At 40.1% G+C, this 22,297-nt stretch overlaps 2 protein-coding genes across 3 annotated transcripts in view; one reads left to right on the top strand and one right to left on the bottom strand.

Annotated features, from left to right (window-relative positions):
• LOC138922031 (odorant-binding protein 2b-like) overlaps window positions 1-22,297 on the top strand; it is a 71,669-nt gene that overhangs the window by 6,883 nt on the left and 42,489 nt on the right. The gene's annotated exons all lie outside the window — the stretch shown is intronic.
• The window catches only part of LOC138922029 (uncharacterized), a 143,666-nt gene continuing 130,390 nt past the window's right edge, over window positions 9,022-22,297 (bottom strand). The window contains 1 exon segment of the mRNA XM_070258809.1: window positions 9,022-22,029. Coding sequence (XP_070114910.1) covers window positions 21,077-22,029 — 953 coding nt within the window. The 3' untranslated portion in view covers window positions 9,022-21,076.

The raw sequence follows: 22,297 nt of genomic DNA, 5'->3' as shown, positions 1-22,297 counted from the left end.
TCTAACATTCCTTTCAACTTGAGTAATCTTTCTTTCTTAATGCCTATTAGATAATAAAAATACATGTAATAAAGTGTATGGTTCTATAATTTGTTATGGCTAACATCATACAGTAGTTAAGAGCATCCAGCCCTGTGATCAAAGGGGCTGCTTCTTTTAAATGGAATTTGTTGATTGTCCCTGAAACATTTTGGTTACACAGAACTAGATCATATTTTCAGATTTTAACAAGACTTCCCTCTGATTTCTTCAGAGTCCCTGTTCTGTGTAGCAAGAGCTGTGGCCCTGCATCCAGGCAAGCTCCCCAGTGGAGAAAGGCTGCCTGCTGCTTTGACTGTGCCCTCTGCCCAGAGAAGGAGGTTTCCACTGACACAGGTGCAGATCTGGAGGAAGTTTCCTACTCATCCTTTCGTTTACGTCCTTATTTGTTCCCAAAATGGGGAGGATCGAGAATAGGACTGACATCTCAAAGGTGTTCTCTCATTTACTCACTGATTTCTCCAGTAAAGTTAATAATCTTCCCTATGTAAGGATACTCTTCTCTTTGACCTGGTTCACTCCTACTTATCTTTTGACTCTTTGCATTACCTTCTCAAGAAAATATTTTGAAGGGCTATCCCAGAGTGACCTGTGTTTGTGTCTACCATGGAACCTAACACACGTCATTATGAGTATCTTGGTTTTATTGTATATAAGTCTTTCAACCAAATATGAACACGTTGAAGGGTGCATGTTATTTAGCTTAATTTCTCAAGTTACTAGCACCGATGATGACACACGTAAGTGTTCAGAAACAATGTGCATGACTTAACAAACGATAAACATATCCTATATTTCTGCTATGAACCAGCCACTGTGAAATATGCTGAGGATGCGTTTTAGTACCCCTGGTTGCCCTATCACACTTGTTCTCTGCCAGTTCAGAGTCAGGGAGCAAGGAGATGAACATGATGAGTGATCACAAGGAACATTATAAGGGTCACGATACAAGTGCAGTAAATACAAATATTGGGGTAGTATCTAACCTTACTTTGAGATGTCAGAATATTCCCCACAAAAGAAACAAAAAAGTACAAAAGTGTTTTATTTTAAGTACTGAAAGATAAGTAGAATTATAACAGCTGAATAAAGGAAGACTTCCTTGTCAGAGATAATTAGAATAGCACATTTCTTCCACTATTCGGGGACCTGACAAAAAGGTCTACTGTGGCTGAAAAACAGCAAGTCTAGGGTTGCATGGGACCCCAAGATGAAAGACTGGTCCTGAAGACTTTTCACACAATAACTAACATTTTGGAATTGCCAACAGACATTGCAGTTAAATAATGAAAAACTGAAAATACCATCTACACTTAAATTTGTGGACAACATAAAATGTTCACTTTCATTCCTGTCTTTTAACATTGCTCCAGAGTTCTGGGTGGTGCAACAATTCATGAAACAAAAAGGGTGATATTTATTAAAAAGGAAAACATAAGAAATTAAAATACATCATTTTATACAAAAAATACTTCAAAGAATCAACTGAAACAGTATAATTCCTAAAACTTGAAAGTAAAACCTCCTGGATATGAGATACAAATACAAAAATATATGATTTTTCTTTTTATAACAATAATCATGTAGATAGAATGATAAAATATTCCATTCACATAATACCAGTGTGTAATATAACTCTGGGTAACTTGAAGGAGAGATGCACGGTGATTACCTAGTCAGAGGGGCTGGCCCGGTGTCATAGTGGTTAAGGTCATGTGCTCTGCTTCTGCCGCCTGGGGTTCTCCAGTTTGATCCTGAGTGCAGACCTGCACATCGCTTATCAAGCCATGCTTTGCTGGTGTCCCACATACAAAACAGAGGAAGACAGGCACAGCTCTTAGCTCAGGGAAAACTTTCCTCAAGGAAATAGAGGAATTTTGGCAACAGTTGTTAGCTCAGGGCCCATATTCTCCACCAAAAACAATAAAAATAAGAACAGGCAAAAATGAGCATTTTTGCCACAATTTGGGAAGAAGTTCCGTCTCCAAATAAGCACACAAAAAGCAGTGGCTTTCCGTGTACAAGTAACAACCCTATTAAAGATATAGCAGAAAAATATCCCAATAACATAGGAATAAATTTAAAATACTTAGTAATAAACTGCAAGTGTGCAAATCTGATTTAAAAACTTCTAAAATTTAATTGTTAATATAATACAATTTTTGAATAAGCAAAAGGCTGACATTATTTATTGATAGGACACCTTTATTTATTGATGGAATTGGAATGATAGCAAGCCTTACTAAATTTATTTGTAAATCGAAGGCATTTCATACTGAAATTTGCTTGAAAATGTGGACCTTTATGGAATGTATTTTAAAGTTGATACAGAGAATAATTTGGAGAAAATATTGGAAGAGAATTTTGATAGATAGGAGACTTCTGTTTCCAGACACTAAAATGTGTTCTTAAACTCTAACAATAAAGAAATGAGATACTATCCAAAAATACACACTTAAATATAGAACAGAACATGCAGCTGGGAATTATGTCTAATAAAAATAAATAGGCAAATGGTTAGGAATAGCAAACCTTTGGATAGTATTTATTAGATGCTAGGCACAGTTCTAAGAAGTGCTTTCCACACATCAAATCATTTAACAACAAGTATCTGCATATAAAAACAGATAGTGATATCAACTCCATTTAAAGATGAGGAAATGGTGGCACAGGAGCTTACCCAAAGTCACCCTGCTGGCCACTGTGGAACCAAATTTCAACCTGATAATCTGGCTGAACTGTCCATGCATTTAACCAACACAGTATGCTGCCTCCTTGACGAATTAATTAAATTTTTTACTTCACAGACCAAATTTCAATAACAGTATCAACCAATATTTCTATTTTCTCTTCCATAGGTCAATTGTAATTTTTTCTAGATATTAACAATACACAGAAAAATATAAAAGAAAATCAAGATCAATATTGACAAAATATCCAAATATGTCAAGGATCAGGAGTAGTGAGCAGTTAGTAGAAACAAAACAATAAAAGGCAATTGATTTTCCTGAAGTTTCTCTTCCTCAGAATGAACATAAACCTTAGTGCTCAGAGGACTTCCACATCTGGAAGGATGGAGCAGACACACTTTTCTCTATTCCGCCCTCTAAGTACAACTAAAACGCTGGGCATATATATAAAACAAACCTACGATGATTCTGAAATGTGAGAGAAGAGACACACTTGTAGGGACCGTGGCACCCAAGGAAGGCCATGGTGGTGAGTTTCCTGGGATTTCTTTTTGCTTCATATGTCCTAGACTTGGGTCTGAAGAAGCCAACAACCTGGAAAGGCCGGAGCACTTACAACATTAAAAAGCCCTAACAAAAGTCTGCTCTCTCTATCAAAAAGATCAGGAAACGGACAGGCTAGCAAGACAGAAAACTTTTAGACAAGAACTGCTCTAATCCACTCAAACATCATGGCAAAATCTGTGGCCCACTCTCACCAGGAAAGGCCAAGTGGGGAGTGTGGACAGCCACCCTTTCCACCTGCAACAAGGCAAGCTGCCAGGGTGGTATCAGAGATGGCCAAGTGGACAGACAGGACATTTCTCACTTCTGGGCAGTGCCCAGGCCCTCTCCTGCCAGGTGGGGTGCATAGACTTCCCCCTACATGCCAACAATGAAGCACCCCTCCCCCCCAACAGGTGTTGTCTTAGAGGAGGCCAAGTGGAGAGTGAGGGCTTCCATCATGGTCCAGTAGTTACAAGGCTCCCTTTCTGTCTCAGGGTAGTGAAGCCACATGGGCAGCAGTAAGGGGGCACTCCCACTCCTCCCAACCAGGGAGCTGCCATGGAGGCCTAGTGGGGAATCAGAACTCCTACCCCACCCAGAAGAAATGGGGACATCTTCCCTCATCATGTGTCAACAGAGGCTGAGTGGAAATCTTGGACTTCTCCCTCCCCTGCAGTAACAAGGAACCACTTTTTCCTTTTCCTAGCCAGAACCTTGGCAGAAGCAGCCAGATAAAATAGAAGGTTTAAATAAAATCCAGAGCTGCATATCACAATACCCAACATGTTCTGGTTTCCATCAAAAATCACTCATCATAACAAGAACCAGGAAGATCTGAACTGAGTGCAGAAAGAAAACCGATAGATGGTAACGCCAAGATCACAGAGATGTCAGAATTATTTAATAAATATTCTAAAGGAACTATCATAAAAATGTTCCAGTGAGCAATTATGAACATGCTTGAGAGAAATGAAAAAGTGGAAAGCCTCAGCAAAGAAATAGAAAGTTTCACCAATGAATGAATATTAGGGTCAATATCCTGGTGGTGACATTGTACTAGAGTTTTGCAAGGTGTTACCATTGGAGGAAACTGGGTAACGGGTACACGGGATCACCCTGTGTTATTTCTAACTGCATGCGAATCGACAATTACCTTAAAATAAAAAGTCTAGATAAAAAGTTAGACAGCTCAGACTTAGGAAAACAGACCAAAACTTAGCATTTCAGTGTCAATTAACACCTAGAAATTTAGGCTCATTGAAGATGTAAGTGTGGCTATTTTTGCCAATTCGTTGTTGATAATTCAGTCAGTTACTCAACAAGTAACTGTATTTGTATTCAACGATACATATGTTCAAGAAATCAATATTGAGTTCCTATTAGGTGCAACATACCAGATAAAGAGAAAGTAATGCTAAATACAAATACTAGTTATTGAGAGACTATGGTGCAGGTACATACACATATACTCATTTTTTCCCATAAAAATAGCTATGGGGGTAAGTGTATCATCATTACTATTTTTCTGTGAGTTTAGTGCACTTTGAGCATAAATTTTTAAAAATTAAGTCCATGACTTTCAACATTATGGAATAAACACGTATCAATGATTTTATTTAACTAATTAATTAATGTGGAAATCAATGAGATGATAAAAGTGGTTCTAAGAACCACAAACCTTTTTTGTGAAACAGCGGTTTCTATAGTTCATCACTAGAAGCATTTTTTTGGTGTGGAAGATTAGTCCTGAGCTAACATCTGCTGCCAATCCTCCTCTTTTTGCTGAGGAAGATTGGCCCTGAGATAATATCTGTGCCCATCTTCCTCTATATGTGGGACGCCTGCAACAGCATGACTTGATAAACAGTGTGGAGGTCTGTGACTGGGATCCCAATCAGTGAACCCAGGGCCACCAAAGCAGAGTACATGAAATTAACTGCTAAGCCATCAGGCCAGCCCCACTAAAAGCATTTTTGACAATACAACATCAACAAAAGAATGTTAGAATACAATTGCTAGGTTACATAGAAAAATGGTTAATGTCCTACAGGGCAATAAAACCATAATCTTTGGGTTTATCTTTCTCCTGGCTGCCACTCCCCAACAATGTACAGATTAACATGTAACTACACAGTGTTTGGGTTCTAATGAAACAATAAATCATTAAGTCAAACAGATATATAGTCCTAGATAAATAAATAACGCTTGTGTTGGCTGGTTAGACGATGCTAGAGTATGCCACTGAAAATGCATTCAGTCACCCTCTTACATTATTTCAAACTTTTTAATAATTTTTAACAAAATTGGTTAATAAGATTAGACCCCTAGTAAGTGGAAGAGCCCAAATTTTAATACTATTATAAGTCCAAATCTCATTTTCTTTCAAATAAACCACGTTTCCATTGAACATCCCCAGCTTAATAAAATAAGCAGGCAAGTAAATAAAAATTGCAATAAAGTGTAAAACTTGATTGTAGAAATAGAAATAAGATGTGTTGGGAAATATAGAATCAATAAGCCTTACACGAGCAAGGAATGCTACTCAGGTGAGATGATTCCAGCTCAGTCTAGAGACATGGTTGATAGTTAGGTGTAGAAGGGAAGAAAAGAGGTTCCAGGAAGAGAGAAAGAGAAGTTATACACACAGATATGAGGTTAATGGAGCATTTTAAGATTTAAAGACGGATTTCTTTTAAGATTTTAAGTGTTAAAAGCTGTAAAAAGGCTATTAACCAAAAAAGGCACTAGGTCCAGATAGGTTTCACATGGGAATCTCATCAAACATTCAGAGACAAATTTCAGCCAATTTGAACTACACCATAAAATTTTTTAAAAAGAAATCTTCAGAGTTTTTGTTATTTCTTTTTGTTTATTATAATTCAGTGTAAAATCAATGCGAACTTTTGGACAATTTTGAACTCAGTTCTACCTCATTGTAAGTTGAATGTTCTTTCAAGTTCTTCCATTAAAGCATTTAAAAAGCCCTAATTGTGATGTGTTACTTTTTAATGGACCTGAATACATTATCTAATATTTTATTTAAGGATTTAGCGTTTTCATAAATGAGGTTGGCCTACAGTTTTCTTTTTAGTGATGAATTAAATTTATGAACTTAAACCTATAGGAACTCCTCTTGAGAAAAAGTATCAAAATACAGAAATTTATCTAAACCCTATAATTTTATGAGAATTACAACTTTTTAAGAGAAAAGGTGGTGATGAACATTAAATTTAGCAAAAGGCATGTAATGGGAAGATCATCTGCTTTGAAGTCAGACAGTCTTGAGTAGAGCCAGGACTAGGGAAAGGTAGGTGAGGTGCCTGGGTGACAAAATTTAAGGAGGCACTCACTCTCAGGGTCAGGCAAGGGCGGGGTTGGCACCTGAAAGTGAGTGCTTCCTTAAATTTTGCACCTCTGGGATCTCACTTCCCTCACCCTAGTCTGACCTCCTGCTCTGAAGTCTGGATCCCAGCCCAGCCTTCACTATCTCCAAGATCTCAGGTGCGTTACTGAAGCTCTTTAAGCCTCAATTATTTTCTCTGAAAAATGAGTCGATACCGTCTAGCTACCTCACAGACTGTGGGAGAATTGAGATATATTTTTTCATCTGTCAAGTAAATTGCTTGGAATAGCACCCGCGCACATTAAAATTTGTTCCTTTATCCTTGCTATCCAATCCCTCACAAAAAAGTTGCTACAGGAGAGGTAGGTAGAACCTAGATAATAATGGACCTTTTGTGCATTGCTAGGAGTTTGGATTCCACCTAGAATGGTGGGTCTCAAAGTGTAGTATCTATACCAACAGCATCAGCATCACTTGGGAGCTTATTAGAGATGTAAATTCTGAGTTTCCAAATCAGGAACTCTGATAGTGTGGGCCAGCACTCTGCTTTATTTTTTTTTTTTTTTTTCTTTTTTATTAATGTTATGATAGCTTACAACCTTGTGAGATTTCAGTTGTACATTTTTGTTAGTCATGTTGTGGGTACACCACTTCCCCCTCCGTGCCCTCCCCCCACCCCCCCTTTTCCCTGGTAACCACCGATCAGATCTCCTTATCAATATGCTAATTTCCACCTATGAGTGGAGTCATATAGAGTTCGTCTTTCTCTGACTGACTTATTTCGCTTAACATAATGCCCTCGAGGTCCATCCACATTGTTGTGAATGGGCCAATTTCGTCTTTTTTTATGGCTGAGTAGTATTCCATTGTGTATATATACCACATCTTCTTTATCCAATCATCAGTTTCTGGGCATGTAGGCTGGTTCCACGTCTTGGCTATTGTAAATAATGCTGCGATGAACATAGGGGTGCAACGGACTCTTGAGATATCTGATATCAGGTTCTTAGGATAGATACCCAGTAATGGGATGGCTGGGTCATAGGGTATTTCTATTTTTAACTTTTTGAGAAATCTCCATACTGTTTTCCATAGTGGCTGTACCAGTTTGCATTCCCACCAACAGTGTATGAGGGTTCCTCTTTCTCCACAACCTCTCCAACATTTGTCGTTCTTGGTTTTGGATGTTTTTGCCAATCTAACGGGGGTAAGGTGATATCTTAGTGTAGTTTTGATTTGCATTTCCCTGATGATTAGCGATGATGAACATCTTTTCATGTGTCTATTGGCCATATTCATATCTTCTTTTGAGAAATGTCTGTTCATGTCCTCTGCCCATTTTTTGATCGGGTTGTTTGTTTTTTTGTTGTTAAGCAGTGTGAGTTCTTTGTATATTATGGAGATTAACCCTTTGTCGGATAAGTGGCTTGTAAATATTTTTTCCCAATTAGTGAGCTGTTTTTTTGTTTCAATCCTGTTTTCCCTTGCCTTGAAGAAGCTCTTTAGTCTGATGAAGTCCCATTTGTTTATTCTTTCTATTGTTTCCCTCAACTGAGGAGTTACAGTGTCCGAAAAGATTCTTTTGAAACTGATGTCAAAGAGTGTACTGCCTATATTCTCTTCCAAAAGACTTATTGTCTCAGGCCTAATCTTTAGGTCTTTGATCCATTTTGAGTTTATTTTGGTGTGTGGTGAAAAAGAATGGTCAATTTTCAATCTTTTGCATGTGGCTGTCCAGTTTTCCCAGCACCATTTGTTGAAGAGACTTTCTTTTCTCCATTGTAGGCCCTCTGCTCCTTTGTCGAAGATTAGCTGTCCATAGATGTGTGGTTTTATCTCTGGGCTTTCAATTCTGTTCCATTGATCTGTGGACCTGTTTTTGTACCAGTACCATGCTGTTTTGATCACTGTAGCTTTGTAGTATGTTTTGAAATCGGGGATTGTGATTCCGCCGGCTTTGTTTTTCTTGCTCAGGATTGCTTTAGCAATTCGCGGTCTTTTGTTGCCCCATATGAATTTTAGGATTGTTTGTTCAATTTCTGTGAAGAATGTTCTTGGGATTCTGATTGGGATAGCATTGAACCTGTATATTGCTTTAGGTAGTATGGACATTTTAACTATGTTTATTCTTCCAATCCATGTGCAAGGAATGTTTTTCCATCTCTTTATGTCATCGCCTATTTCTTTCAAGAAAGTCTTGTAGTTTTCATTGTATAGATCCTTCACTTCCTTGGTTAAGTTTATCCCAAGGTATTTTATTCTTTTCGTTGCGATTGTGAATGGGATAGAGTTCTTGAGTTCTTTTTCTGTTAGTTTATTGTTAGTGTATAGAAATGCTACTGATTTATGCACGTTAATTTTATACCCTGCTACTTTGCTGTAGTTGTTGATTATTTCTAATAGTTTTTCTGTGGATTCTTTGGGGTTTTCTATGTATAAGATCATGTCGTCTGCAAACAACGAGAGTTTTACTTCTTCGTTACCTATTTGGATTCCTTTTATTTCTTTTTCCTGCCGAATTGCTCTGGCCAGCACCTCCAGAACTATGTTGAATAGGAGTGGTGAAAGTGGGCACCCTTGTCTTGTTCCTGTCCTCAGAGGGATGGCTTTCAGCTTTTGTCCATTGAGTATGATGTTGGCTGTGGGTCTATCATATATGGCCTTTATTATGTTGAGGTACTTTCCTTCTATACCCATTTTACTGAGGGTTTTTATCATAAATGGGTGTTGGATCTTGTCGAATGCTTTCTCTGCATCTATTGAGATGATCATGTGGTTTTTGGTTTTCATTTTGTTGATGTAGTGTATCACGTTGATTGACTTGCGGATGTTGAACCATCCCTGTGTCCCTGGTATAAATCCCACTTGATCATGGTGTATAATCTTTTTGATGTATTGCTGTAATCGGTTAGCCAAAATTTTGTTGAGGATTTTTGCATCTATGTTCATCAGTGATATCGGCCTGTAGTTCTCCTTCTTTGTGTTGTCCTTGTCAGGTTTGGGGATCAGAGTGATGTTGGCTTCATAGAATGTGTTAGGGAGTTCTCCATCTTTCTCAATTTTCTGGAACAGTTTGAGGAGAATAGGTATTAAGTCTTCTTTGAATGTTTGGTAGAATTCTCCAGAGAAGCCGTCTGGTCCTGGACTCTTATTTTTGGGGAGGTTTTTGATTACCGTTTCTATTTCCTTACTTGTGATTGGTCTATTCAGATTCTCCATTTCTTCCTGATTCAGTTTGGGGAGATTGTAGGAGTCTAGGAATTTGTCCATTTCTTCCAGGTTGTTCAATTTGTTGGCATATAGTTTTTCATAGTATTCTCTTATGATCTCTTGTATTTCATTGGTATCTGTTGTGATTTCTCCTCTGTCATTCCTGATTTTATTAATTTGCGATTTCTCTCTTCTTTTCTTGGTGAGTCTGGCTAGGGGTTTGTCAATTTTGTTAATTCTTTCGAAGAACCAACTCTTTGTTTCATTGATCCTTTCTATTGTCTTTTTTGTTTCAATATCGTTTATTTCTGCTCTTATTTTTATTATTTCCCTCCTTCTACTGACTCTGGGCCTTGTTTGTTCTTCTTTTTCTAGTTCTGTTAGGTGTCGTTTGAGGTTGCTTACGTGAGCTTTTTCTTGTTTAGTGAGGTGAGCCTGTATTGCGATGAATTTCCCTCTTAGGACTGCTTTTGCTGCATCCCAAATGATTTGGTATGTCGTGTTCTCATTTTCATTTGTCTCCAGATAATATTTGATTTCTTCTTTAATTTCTTCAATGATCCATTGTTTGTTGAGAAGCGTGTTGTTTAGTCTCCACATTTTTGCACCTTTCTCTGCTTTTTTCTTGTAGTTGATTTCTAGTTTAATAGCGTTATGATCAGAAAAGATGCTTGATATTATTTCAACTCTCTTGTATTTATTGATGTTTGCTTTGGTTCCCAAAATATGGTCAATCCTTGAGAATGTTCCATGTGCACTTGAGAAGAATGTGTAACCTGCTGTTTTTGGATGAAGTGTTCTATATATATCTATTAAGTCCATCTGGTCTAATTTTTCATTTAATTCTATTATTTCCTTGTTGATTTTCTGTCTGGATGTTCTGTCCATTGGTGTTAATGGTGTGTTGAGGTCCCCTACTATTATTGTATTGTTGTTGATGTCTTCTTTTAGTTCTATTAAGAGTTGCTTTACAAATTTTGGTGCTCCTGTGTTGGGTGCGTATATATTTATAAGTGTTATGTCTTCTTGGTGGAGAGTCCCTTTTATCATTATATACTGTCCCTCTTTGTCTTTCTTTATCTGTTTTGCTTTGAAATCTACCTTGTCTGATATTAGTATAGCGACACCTGCTTTCTTTTGTTCATTATTAGCTTGGAGTATTGTTCTCCATCCCTTCACTCTGAGTCTGTGTTTGTCTTTGGGGCTGAGGTGTGTTTCCTGGAGGCAGCATATTGTTGGATCTTGTTCTTTGATCCATCCTGCCACTCTGTGTCTTTTGATTGGGGAGTTCAATCCATTTACATTTAGAGTGATTATTGAGACGTGGGGACCTACCACTATCATTTTGTGTCTTGTTTTCCGGTTTTCTTCAGTTTCCTTTGTTTCTCGTCCCATGGTTTAATCTGTTCTGATGTAGAGCTGCTACTCTCTGTTGTTGTCCTTCTACTTATCTCCTCTGCTCTTGGTTTTGTAGCCCCTTTCCTTTTTTGGATTTTTCAGGAATGAGGGTTTTCCTGAGGATTTCCTGAAGAGGAGGTTTTGTGGCAATGAACTCCCTTAATTTTTGTTTATCTGGGAAAGTTTTTATTTCTCCATCGTATTTGAAGGATATTTTCGCTGGGTAGAGAATTCTCGGCTGTAGGTTTTTGTCCTTCAGATTTTTGAATATATCATTCCACTCTCTTCTAGCCTGTAAAGTTTCTGCTGAGAAATCTGCTGATAGCCTGATGGGGGTTCCTTTGTAGGTTAGTTTCTTTTGCCTGGCTGTCCTTAATATTTTCTCCTTGTCGTTGACTTTTGCTAGCTTCACTACTATATGCCGTGGAGTTGGTCTTCTTGCATTGATAAAGTTTGGAGATCTATTGGCTTCTGTCACCTGAAGATCCATCTCCCTCACCAGATTTGGGAAGTTCTCAGCCATTATTTCTTTGAATAGGTTTTCTGCCCCTTTCTCCTTCTCTTCTCCCTCTGGTATACCTATAATCCTTACGTTGCATCTCCTAATTGTGTCTGATAATTCTCGGAGAGTTTCTTCATTTCTTTTAAGTCTTGCTTCTCTCTCCTCCTCTGCCTGCAACAATTCTATATTGCCATCTTCCAAATTGCTAATTCTTTCCTCCATATTATCGGCCCTACTGTTCAGAGCATCTAGATTTTTCTTAATCTCCTCTATTGTGTTCTTCATTTCCAATATTTCTGTTTGGTTCTTCTTTATCGTATCAAACTCTTTTGTGACATAGCTCCTGAACTCGTTGAGTTGTCGGTCAGAATTTTCTCTTAACTCAGTGAGTATTTTAATGATGGCTGTTTTGAAGTCATCATCATTTAGGTTATATATCTCATTTTCTTTGGGATTGTTTTCTGTGTATTTGTTACTTTCTTTCTGTTCTGGAGATTTAATGTATTTTTTCATATTGCTTGATGATGTTGATTTGTGCCTCCGCATGGAGATAGAGTTTAGTTGCTCCTTTCACTTGTTTCAGCTGCTGCGGTGGGGGGAGCAGCTGTTTATACTTCACCAACCAGGAACCCTGTCCGTAGTTGCTAACTGGGCCTGGGCCCCTCTTCGTAGCCACAGTGGCCCTTTGGATTCCCTCCTCTGCCGTGGGGGCCGTCACGGGGGGCTTCAGGCTGCAGGGGCCTACTGTTGTTGCCCACCTAGATGCGCTCTCTCCTTGGGGTCTGCAACGGTGTTATGGGCTTTTCCAGCGGCCAGGGGTGGGATCACTTATATTTGTCGCTCCGTTGCTGTCGGCACCCACCAAATCTCACTTGTCCTCTTTGGGTCGCAGGAGAGCTATTGGCATCTTCTACAGTCTGTGGTTAGTACACCTAGCTATGCTGCTTTTGCCCTGGGGTCTTCCAGCCTTGTGGCTGGCGGCTGGGTGCCTTCTACTGGTGCTGTGCAGAGGCTTTCCCTAAGGCTTCTGTGAGCCTGTAGGGTTTCCCCCTAGGCTACTAAGCTGGGTCTCTGGAACTCTCTCCAGCCCCAGTCCTCTCCGAGATCTCCGGCAATCCCTAGCCTCACCGGGTGGGCAACGGCAGCTGGGGGTCGCCCCGTCCTCTGGGCTTCTCTCCGGGCCTCTGCCGGGAGCTCTGAATGCTCAGCGTGGCCCCTCTGCTACCGGCAGACAGAGAGTTTTGTCTGCTGCCTGGCGGAGCTCCGGCGCTTCCCCTCCGGGTCGCCGGACCCGCCTTTGAAAGTTCCCCCGCCCCGGTCCTCTCCGAGATCTCCGGCAATCCCTAGTCCCACGGGGCGGGCAACAGCAGCTGGGGGACGCCCCGCCCACTGGGCTTCTGTCCGAGCCTCTGCCGGGAGCCCTGAATGCTGGGCGTGGCCCCTCTGCTAATGGCAGACAGAGAGTTTTGTCTGCTGCCTGGCGGAGCTCCGGCGCTTCCCCTCCGGGTCGCCGGACCCGCCTTTGAAAGTTCCCCCGCCCCGGTCTTCTCCGAGATCTCCGGCAATCCCTAGTCCCGCGGGGCGGGCAACGGCAGCTGGGGGTCGCCCCGCCCTCTGGGCTTCTCTCCGGGCCTCTGCCGGGAGCCCTGAGTGCTCAGCGTGGCCCCTCTGCTACCGGCAGACAGAGAGTTTTGTCTGCTGCCTGGCGGAGCTCCGGCGCTTCCCCACCGGGTCGCCGGATGCGCCTTTGAAAGTTCCCCCGCCCCGGTCCTCTCCGAGATCTCCGGCAATCCCTAGTCCCCCGGGGCGGGCGTCTCTCTGGGACCCTCCGGGCGCCCCGAGCACCAGGCTGGGTCTCCCCGCCAATGGCGGGGAGAGACTCTCCCCGCGGGCTCAGGTGTGCAACTCCAAAGTTTCCCTCTGCGTTTAGGAGTAATTGCAGGGGGTTTAAGTAGGGTTCTGGTCACCTGTTTCCACCGTCGCTCCTCTGTTGTATTCTCGCTCCTGCCCTAGATGTGTGTGGATCCTCTGGGGGCGTCCGTTGGAAGAAAGCCGCTTGCGGGTACTAGGCTGCCCGTCGGGGTCGGAGAGTTTTCACCTATTTCCACATCCTCCCGGAGGAAAGTCCGTCCGCCTTCCGATGTATAGTCGCGTGGGTGTCTCAGACGTCCTGAGATGCTGTCTGGATATCCTTTGTCAAGCGATAAGTGTCCAAATAATTGTAGACTCGAAGGGCGAGAGACAAAGAGGACTAGTCACGGCGCCATCTTGGAATCCCAGCACTCTGCTTTAACAAGCCCTCCAGGTGATTCTAATATGCACTAATGTTTGAGACTTGTTTCTTTACAAATGTGAGAATAATTGTGGCATTTTAAGCGAGAAAGGTACGTGAATGGGTTTAAATAATAGAAACCTTAATTAGTACAATTGAGTTGATGAGACGTAAGAGGGCTTCAAGACAGAAGATAGGGTGACTCGTTAGGGAGTTGTCTTGTTAAAATAGAAGGGATTCAAATCTGAACAGAAATAGTAGAAGCTATAATGAATAGGAGATGTTTTTTAATTATTTGGCTATCAGAATTAATGCAATTTTGAAGCTTAAGTGACAGTTCACGTCTTGGCCATCTCTATATCTGCAAAACTTTGGAAGCTCCATGCGTCACTAGAGGTTATCAATAAATGCTTTCCTTTGAGTGAATGAATCCAGGATATGTGCAATCCTACCTCTATTTAAGTGGTATAGATGGGTGTAATTTTTATTTGTAAGTTAAAACTTGTTCCTCTGTGTCTGGAAGATGAACAAAAGAGATGATGTTAGGGCTCCTTGGCCTTTGATATAGCAAGAAAAAAATAGACAGCATTAACTTGGAATTTTTCTTCCTATAACATTCTTTAGTTTGGTGTCTAATTATAGCAATTTGTCCAAATGTGAGTATTCTGGGGCTCATGAGAATCACTGAACCCAAGTTAACGGCACTTTGCTTTTCTTGCTAGGTATGAAGCAATGTATGACATATCCAGACAATCAATACCCAAATCGTAATCAAGGTCATTGCCTCTTAAAGACTGTGACCTTATTGGCCTACGAAGATCCTCTGGGGATGGTACTTGCCTGTGCAGCCCTTTGTCTGTCTGCCCTAAGATCTGTGGTTCTTAGGATTTTTCTGAAGTACAGGGACACCCTCACAGTCAAAGCTAATAACCAGTCTCTCAGTTACATCCTTCTCAAATGCCTCATCCTCTGCTTCCTGTGCTCCTTGCTCTTCAAGGGCCATCCCAACACTTCCACTTGCATCCTGCAACAAATGACATTGGAGTCATGTGGACTGTAGCTGTTTCCAGATTTTGGATAAAACCATCGCTGTAGTTCTGGCTTTCAAGATCACAACACCAGGGAGAAAGATAAGGCAGTGGATGCTGTCAGGGGCACATAATTCCATCATTCCCATCTGCTCATCGATTCAAGTGATTTTCTCCCTTTTGTTCACCTAGATGCACATTCTGAGCCTACGCTCCTTATCATGTGTGCAAAAAGGGCTCTGTCATCATTTCTACCTTTCCTTAGGCTACTTGGGTTCCTTGGCCCTCGTGAGCTTCACCTTGGCTTCTCTGGCCAGCAGACTCCTGACAATTTCAGTGAAGCCAAGTACCTGACATTCAGCATTTTGGTGTTCTGTGGTGTCTGGATCACCTTTCTCCCCCGTATACAAGCACCAAGGGGAAGAGCATGGTAGCTGCAGAGATCTTTTCTATCTTGGCTTCCAGTGCTGGGCTACTACGATGCATCTTTGCCCCCAAGTGCTATAATATTCTGCTGAAGCCAGATAGGAACACCCTGCCAGGATTAAGTGGTAAAACAAACTCTCACAGAAAATAAATACAAGATTTTAATTCACGGACTTCATGAAACATTTAGAAAGCTTGAAAATTATATGATACCTTAAAGAGTTCTTGCCCCACATCCTGCCATGGGTAGCTACATGTTCTAACATCTTCTCCTGGTTTGGAATGTCACGGTTATTAGTATCAGATTCCTGTATATAAATCTGTGTTCTGGACTCACTGTTCTTTCATTGATTCTTTCCCTGAATGAATACCACACTGTTTTCACTTTCTCTATTTCAGAGCATGTTCTGACAGCTGATAGCACCTGTTCTTGCTTGCTGCTCTTTTTCAGTTATCTTGCGTTCATTCTTACAAATTTTCTCCTTGATTTGACTTTTAGAATTGTTTTGGCAAAGTCCATAATACACATTAAGAGATTCAGATTCAAATTTATTGAACTTAAAGACTAATTTTATTAAGAACTGACTTCTTTGCAATAAAATGTTTCCCATTCAAGAATGTGTTTTATCCCCATTTATCTCACCATTTTCACTTTATTTATCAATGTTTTATTCTATTTCGGACTGGTCATTTGGGTTGTTACATAGTGTATTGTTTGTCGTACATTTCTGGAGGTTACTTGTTGCTTCCATTGATTTGTAAGTTGATTGTCTTGGACTTCTAAGCTGTGAAAAACAATAAAACGATTCTTTCTGCTCAAGCTTTATCCTTATTGCTTTCTTATTGCATTGGCAAGATTCTCTAGTACAATGTCCAACAGTAGTCATAATTGTGAGCTTTTATTGCTCTTGGTTTTAGTGGAAATGTTCCTAAAGATTTTATCTGTTAAAATTTAATCCCACAACTAGAAGGACATGCAACTATGATATGCAGCTGTGTACGGGGTTGGGGGGGGGGTTGGGGAGATAAAGCAGAAAAAAAAATTTATGTTGGTGGTACATTTCTGATCATACTTTTTTTAATATTTCATATGAACTTTATCTTTTTATTGAGGTAAAAGTGATTTATAGCATTATATAAATTTCAATTGTATCATTATATTTTGACTTCTATATAGGCTACCTTGTGTTCACCACCAAAAGTCGAGTTGCGATCCAGACAAATATCTCATTAATTATGAGAGTGCCCTGTCTGTGCTTTGTACATAAAATTTTTAAATGTGATAAAATACGCATAACAAAATTTACCATCTTAACCATTTTAATTGTATGATTCAGTACTTTTAAGTACTTTCACATTGTGTGCAACAAATTTTAGTCTTTTCATTTTCTGAAAATGAAACTCTGTACTCATGGAACAATTCCTCAAACCCTCCTTCCCCAGCCCCTGACAACCACTATTCTACTTTCTATCTCTATGAATTTTACTACTCTGTGCATCTCCTATAATTGGAATCATATAGTATGTGTCTTTTCACGGATGGCATATTGCACTTAGCATATTTTCCTCAAGGTTCATCCATGTTGTAGCATGTGTCAGAATAAGAACTTTGATAGTCTATTCTCTTAGCAGCTTTCAAATATTCAATATGGTATTTCGTGTTGTGTGTGTGCTTTTTGGTGAGGAAGATTGGCCCTGAGCTAACATCTGTTCCCAATATTTATCTTTTTTCGTTTTTCTTCCCAAAACCCCAGTACATTGTTGTATATTATGTCCTTCTACTTCTTCTATGTTGGACGCTACCTCAGCATGGCTTGATGAGCGGTACTAGGTCCATACCCAGGATCCAAACTGGTGAACCCTGGACCACCAAAGCGGAGCATGTGAACTTAACCACTATGCCCTCAGGCCAGCCCCCCAATATGGCATTGTTAACTATAGTCACAATGCTGTATATTGCATCCCCAGAATTTATTGATCTTACAACTGAAAGTTTCTAACTTTTGACCACCTTCACCCCCAGCTCTGGCAACCATCAATCTCTTCTCTGTATCTTTGAGTTCCATTTCTTTAGATTCCTCATATAAGTGAAATTGCACAGTATTTGTCTTTCTTTGTCTGGCTTATTTCACTTAATATAACACCCTCAAGGTCCATCCCTGTTGTCACAAATGTCAGAATTTCCTTCCTTTTTATGGCTGACTAATATCCCATTGTATATATATATATTACATTTTCTGTATCCATTCATCCATAGATGGACGCTTCAGTAGTTTCCATGTCTTGTCTATTATAAATAACACTACAGTGAACATGGGGATGCAGACATCTTTTCAAGATAGTGATTTCACTTCCTTTGAATATATACCCAGGAATAGAATTGCTGGATCATATGGTGATTCTATTTGTATTTTTTGAGGAATCTCCACTCTGTTTTCGATGGTGGATGTGCCAGTCTACATTCCCACCAACAGTGCGCATTGATTCTCTTTTTCCACATCCTCTCCAACACTTGTTATTTCTTGTCTTTTTAACAAGCCATTCTTCAGGCATGAGGTGGTATCTCATTGTAGTTTTCATTTGCATTTATCTGGGGTGTATTGCTATTGAGTTGTATGAGTTCTTTGTGTGTTTTTGATAGTAACTAATTTTCAGATTTATTATTTGAAAATATTTCTCTCATTTTCTAGGTTATCTTTTCATTTTGTTGGTGGTGTCACATGCTGTGCAGAAGTCCTTTAGTTTGATGTAGTCCCAGTTGTTTAGTTTTGCTTTTCTTGTTGCTTCTGCTTTTGGTATTAAACCCAAAACATCATTATCAAGACTAATGTCCCAGAGCTTATCCCCTATGTTTTCTTCTAAAGATTTTATGGTTGCAGGTCTTACTTTTAAGTCTTTAATCCAATATGAGCTGATTTTTCCTAATCATATCCCTAAAGATTAGTGATGCTGCACATATTTTCATGTGACTGTCGGCCATTTGTACAACTTGTTTGGAGAAATGTCTAGACAATTCCTTGATCATTTTTTAATCAGGTTGTTTTATTGCTGCTTTTGAGTTGTAGTCATTTTTATATATTTGGATATATATATCAGACAGTTGGTTTACAAATATTTTATCTCATTCCATAGGTGGTCTTTTCACTCTCCTGATTGTGTCCTGTGCTTAACAGAACTGTAAATTTTGATGTTGTCCAATTTATCTCTTTTTACTTCTGTGGCCTGTGTTTTTCTATCATATCCAAGAAATCAATGGGCAAATACAATGTCATAAACATTTTCTTCTATGATTTCTTCTATCAGTTTTGTAGTTTTAGCTATTACGTTTTACTTTTTGATACATTTTCAGTTATTTTTGTATATGGTGTAAAGTAAGCGTCCAACTTCATTCTTTTGCATGTCCAGTTTTCCTAGCACCATTTAGCGAAACAAACTGTCCTTTCCCTATTGAATGACCTTGCCCCCTTGTTGAAAATCATTTGCCCATATAGGTGAAGGTTCGTATTTGAGCTCTCTGTTCAGTTCCGTTTGTTGATATGCCTGTCTTTATGCCAGGGCTGCACTGTTTTGATCACCATGCTTTTGAATTAAAGTCTCGAAATCAGGAACTGGGAGTCCCACAGCTTTATTCTCTTTCAGGACTGTTTTGGCTATTTGAGGTCCCTTGTTTCCATATGCATTTTAGGATAGGTTTTTCTTTCCTGAATAAATTCCAGTGGGATTCTGGTAAAGATTGCATTGATTCTGTAGGTCACTTTCAGTAGTATGGACATCATAATAGCAGTAAGTGTTACAAACCTGAACCCGGAATATCTTCTCAGTTATTTATGTCTCCTTAATTTCTTTAAGCAGTGTTTTCTATTTTCTCTGGACAACTCTATCAATTCATTGGTTAAGTTAATTCCTAGATATTTTATACTTTTTGATTCTTTTTGTAAATGGAATGAATTTGGACCCTTACCTGACACAATATATACAAAAGTTAACTGAAAATATATCCAAAATCTAATGTAAGAGCCAAAATTGTAAAATGCTTAAGAAAATCTGGGGGTGAAGCTTCATGGTTTGCCAATGGCCTCTTGGATATGACACAAAAAGCACAGACAACAAAAGTAAAAGTAGATAAATTGGAATACATCAACATTTAAAAGTTCTGTTCATCAGAAGACACAACCAACAGAGGGAAAAGACAAACTATGGAATGAGATAAAATATTTGTGAACCATCCATTGGCTAAGCAGTTAATATCCAGAACATATAAACAATGATTACAATAACATAGTTTTATATCTCTTTTCAAAAGGAGCCCACATAAAAACTGTATTATTTACTTTGGCACATGCCAGAAATACACAAATAACCATCCGTACTCTTCACTTAGATTGTTTCATTCTCCAATGATTTTATAGGATTCCTGACAACGTCATAGTTGCGTGTGTCGAGGGAGAGGTAGCTGAGGAACAATCCCCTGTCTCTAACTGGGATTGTGAGCCGGCTGTGTATGCAACACCCTTGTGCCTTCAGAAACCACCCAGGCCCAGTTTCTGTAAATATTAATTCCCCCTGGTTGTGGAGTGTTACAGGGTAAATTCAACCTTAGGGCTAGGTGGTTGAGATGACACCCAACTCATGATCATTGGCTCACCTGGTTACAAAATGCCAAAAGCTGTTTCTCAAAGGGAAGATACTTACTTGTCAAAGAGAGTACAGCTGTGCTGTCAAACCTTAAGGGTCATTCTTCTGAAGAAGGTCCCAGGGCTTCCTGACATTTTTATCTAGGAGAGGTAGTATGATATAGAAATTTGTCCCTCATTTTGGCATCCCTCAGACTACTACACCTCAGGAAAGTTCATGGAGATATTAGCCCTCTGAATTTGACTGGTATTAATCCCTGAATATCTGACACAAAATGAGTCTTACAAAGTCATCAATTGTGTTATACATTTTTAGGTCTCTTCCCCTCTCTGAATGAGACTTCATTAATGTCATGGGGATAGTAAAGCAATGTATGTCCTGTCACTTATTTATCCATGTAACAAATACTCATTGATCACTTCTTTCATGTCAGGCTGTTTTATTGTCTCTGGTGAGACAATAGTAACCCAAACAAAGTCCTAGCCATCAGGGAGCTTACATTCTAGTACAACAGACAAAAAATATAATATAACAATACAGTGCAAAATCATGCAAAGAAGGGTTACAACGTGGATGCAGGGGACAGAGAAGGGTGAGTGCCATTTGGATAGGTTACTCAGGGAAACACATTAGGGCAAGCTTACATTTAAAAAGAGATAAAAAGGAAATGAAACAGGGTCTACCACTTTCAAGACTTGATCTTGGGCTTCTCAGTGTCTAGAATGGTGAAAAATTAATGTTTGTTGTTTAACCCACCCAGTCTATGGTATTTTTGTAACAGCAGCCCGAATGGACTAAGGTAAGTACTCTATAGTGCTTGGAGGCCTGAGACCAAGTTAGAAGACTGGAATTGTGTGTTGACCACTTCATTTATGCAGCAGTCATCAGGGATATGGACCCTTGAAAACTCTTAGGGGCTTGCCCAGATCAATCCGAGGAGGTTATCCCATTCCTCTCTTACACTCAGAGCAACTGCAATTGCTGTCTTTAAGTGATAACATCTCTCCCCAGCACTCTCCTCAGAGCCTTCGCTACATTCTTATTCCAGAGAGTATACATTAAAGGATTCAGTGTGGGAGTAACGATACTATAGAACACAGAACCAACTTCGCCTTGCAATGGTGTGCGCTTGGACCTGGGCCTCATATATGAGAATATGTAGGCACCAAACCAGAGGGAAACCACAGTGAGGTGAGAGCTCCAAGTGGCAAAGGCATTTCTCTTACCCCCAGCTGAATGCATCTGAGTGACACTATGGAGGATGAAGATGCAGGATGTACAAATTGGAAAGATGGGGAGGAGGAGAAGCAGGACACTGCTGACGCACACAGTGGTCTCATAAGCAGTAATGTCTCCACGTACCAACTTCACAACAGCTGGAAACTCACAATAGAAAGGGTGGCTTTTTAGAGGCCCACAGAAACGGAAGTGCATCAAGGACACTGTGTGAAATAGGGAGTTTATGGATGATCCCAACCATGACATGACAGCCATCATCGGTCCCACCCTTCTGTTCATGAGAACAGTGTAATGCAGTGGATGACAGATGGCAACATAGCGGTCATAGGACATGAGAGCTAGGAGGAGACACTCCGCACCAGCCACAGACAAATAGAGGAAGTGCTGGGTCACACAGCCGGCAAAGGAGATGGACTTCTTGCCAGATAGGTAGTTGGTAGCCATCTTGGGGACGGTTGTGAAGACATACATCAGATCCATAACGGAGAGCTGGCTGAGCAGCAAGTACATGGGTGTATGAAGCGGGGGATCTGCACAGATGAGGAGAGTGGTGAGGGTGTTGCCACTCACTGCAATCAGGAAGACCATCAGGGTCAAGGAGAAAAGAAAAAGGTGGGTGAGGGAGTCATCAAAGAGACCTTCAAGGATGAAGTCTGCCAGAGAGGTCTGATTCCTCTGCCACATCTCCCCTTTCTGTGTCCCTTGGGAAACAGGAAGTGGAAAGGAAGAGCGACATCAGAAATACTGGGGTTCAGCATACCTCACAATATGACCTTTTGATCTACAAAAGAATCTTTGAAGAAAAATTTTTCTATTTCTAATTATACAACAGGTCAAATTGTTGAAGTAACCATTTAGAAAAAGTGAGAACTTCAAATTTCTCTTCACAAACATGGTCACTCTGAAATTCTAGAATCTTCTGGCCCCTTTAAGTGCCAAACTTCAAAACAATAGTCTCTCCTCATTAAG

Source organism: Equus caballus, unplaced genomic scaffold (genome assembly GCF_041296265.1).
Source record: "Equus caballus isolate H_3958 breed thoroughbred unplaced genomic scaffold, TB-T2T haplotype1-0000035, whole genome shotgun sequence".
Lineage (NCBI taxonomy): Eukaryota > Metazoa > Chordata > Mammalia > Perissodactyla > Equidae > Equus > Equus caballus.
This window is presented reverse-complemented; position numbering and strand designations above follow the sequence as displayed.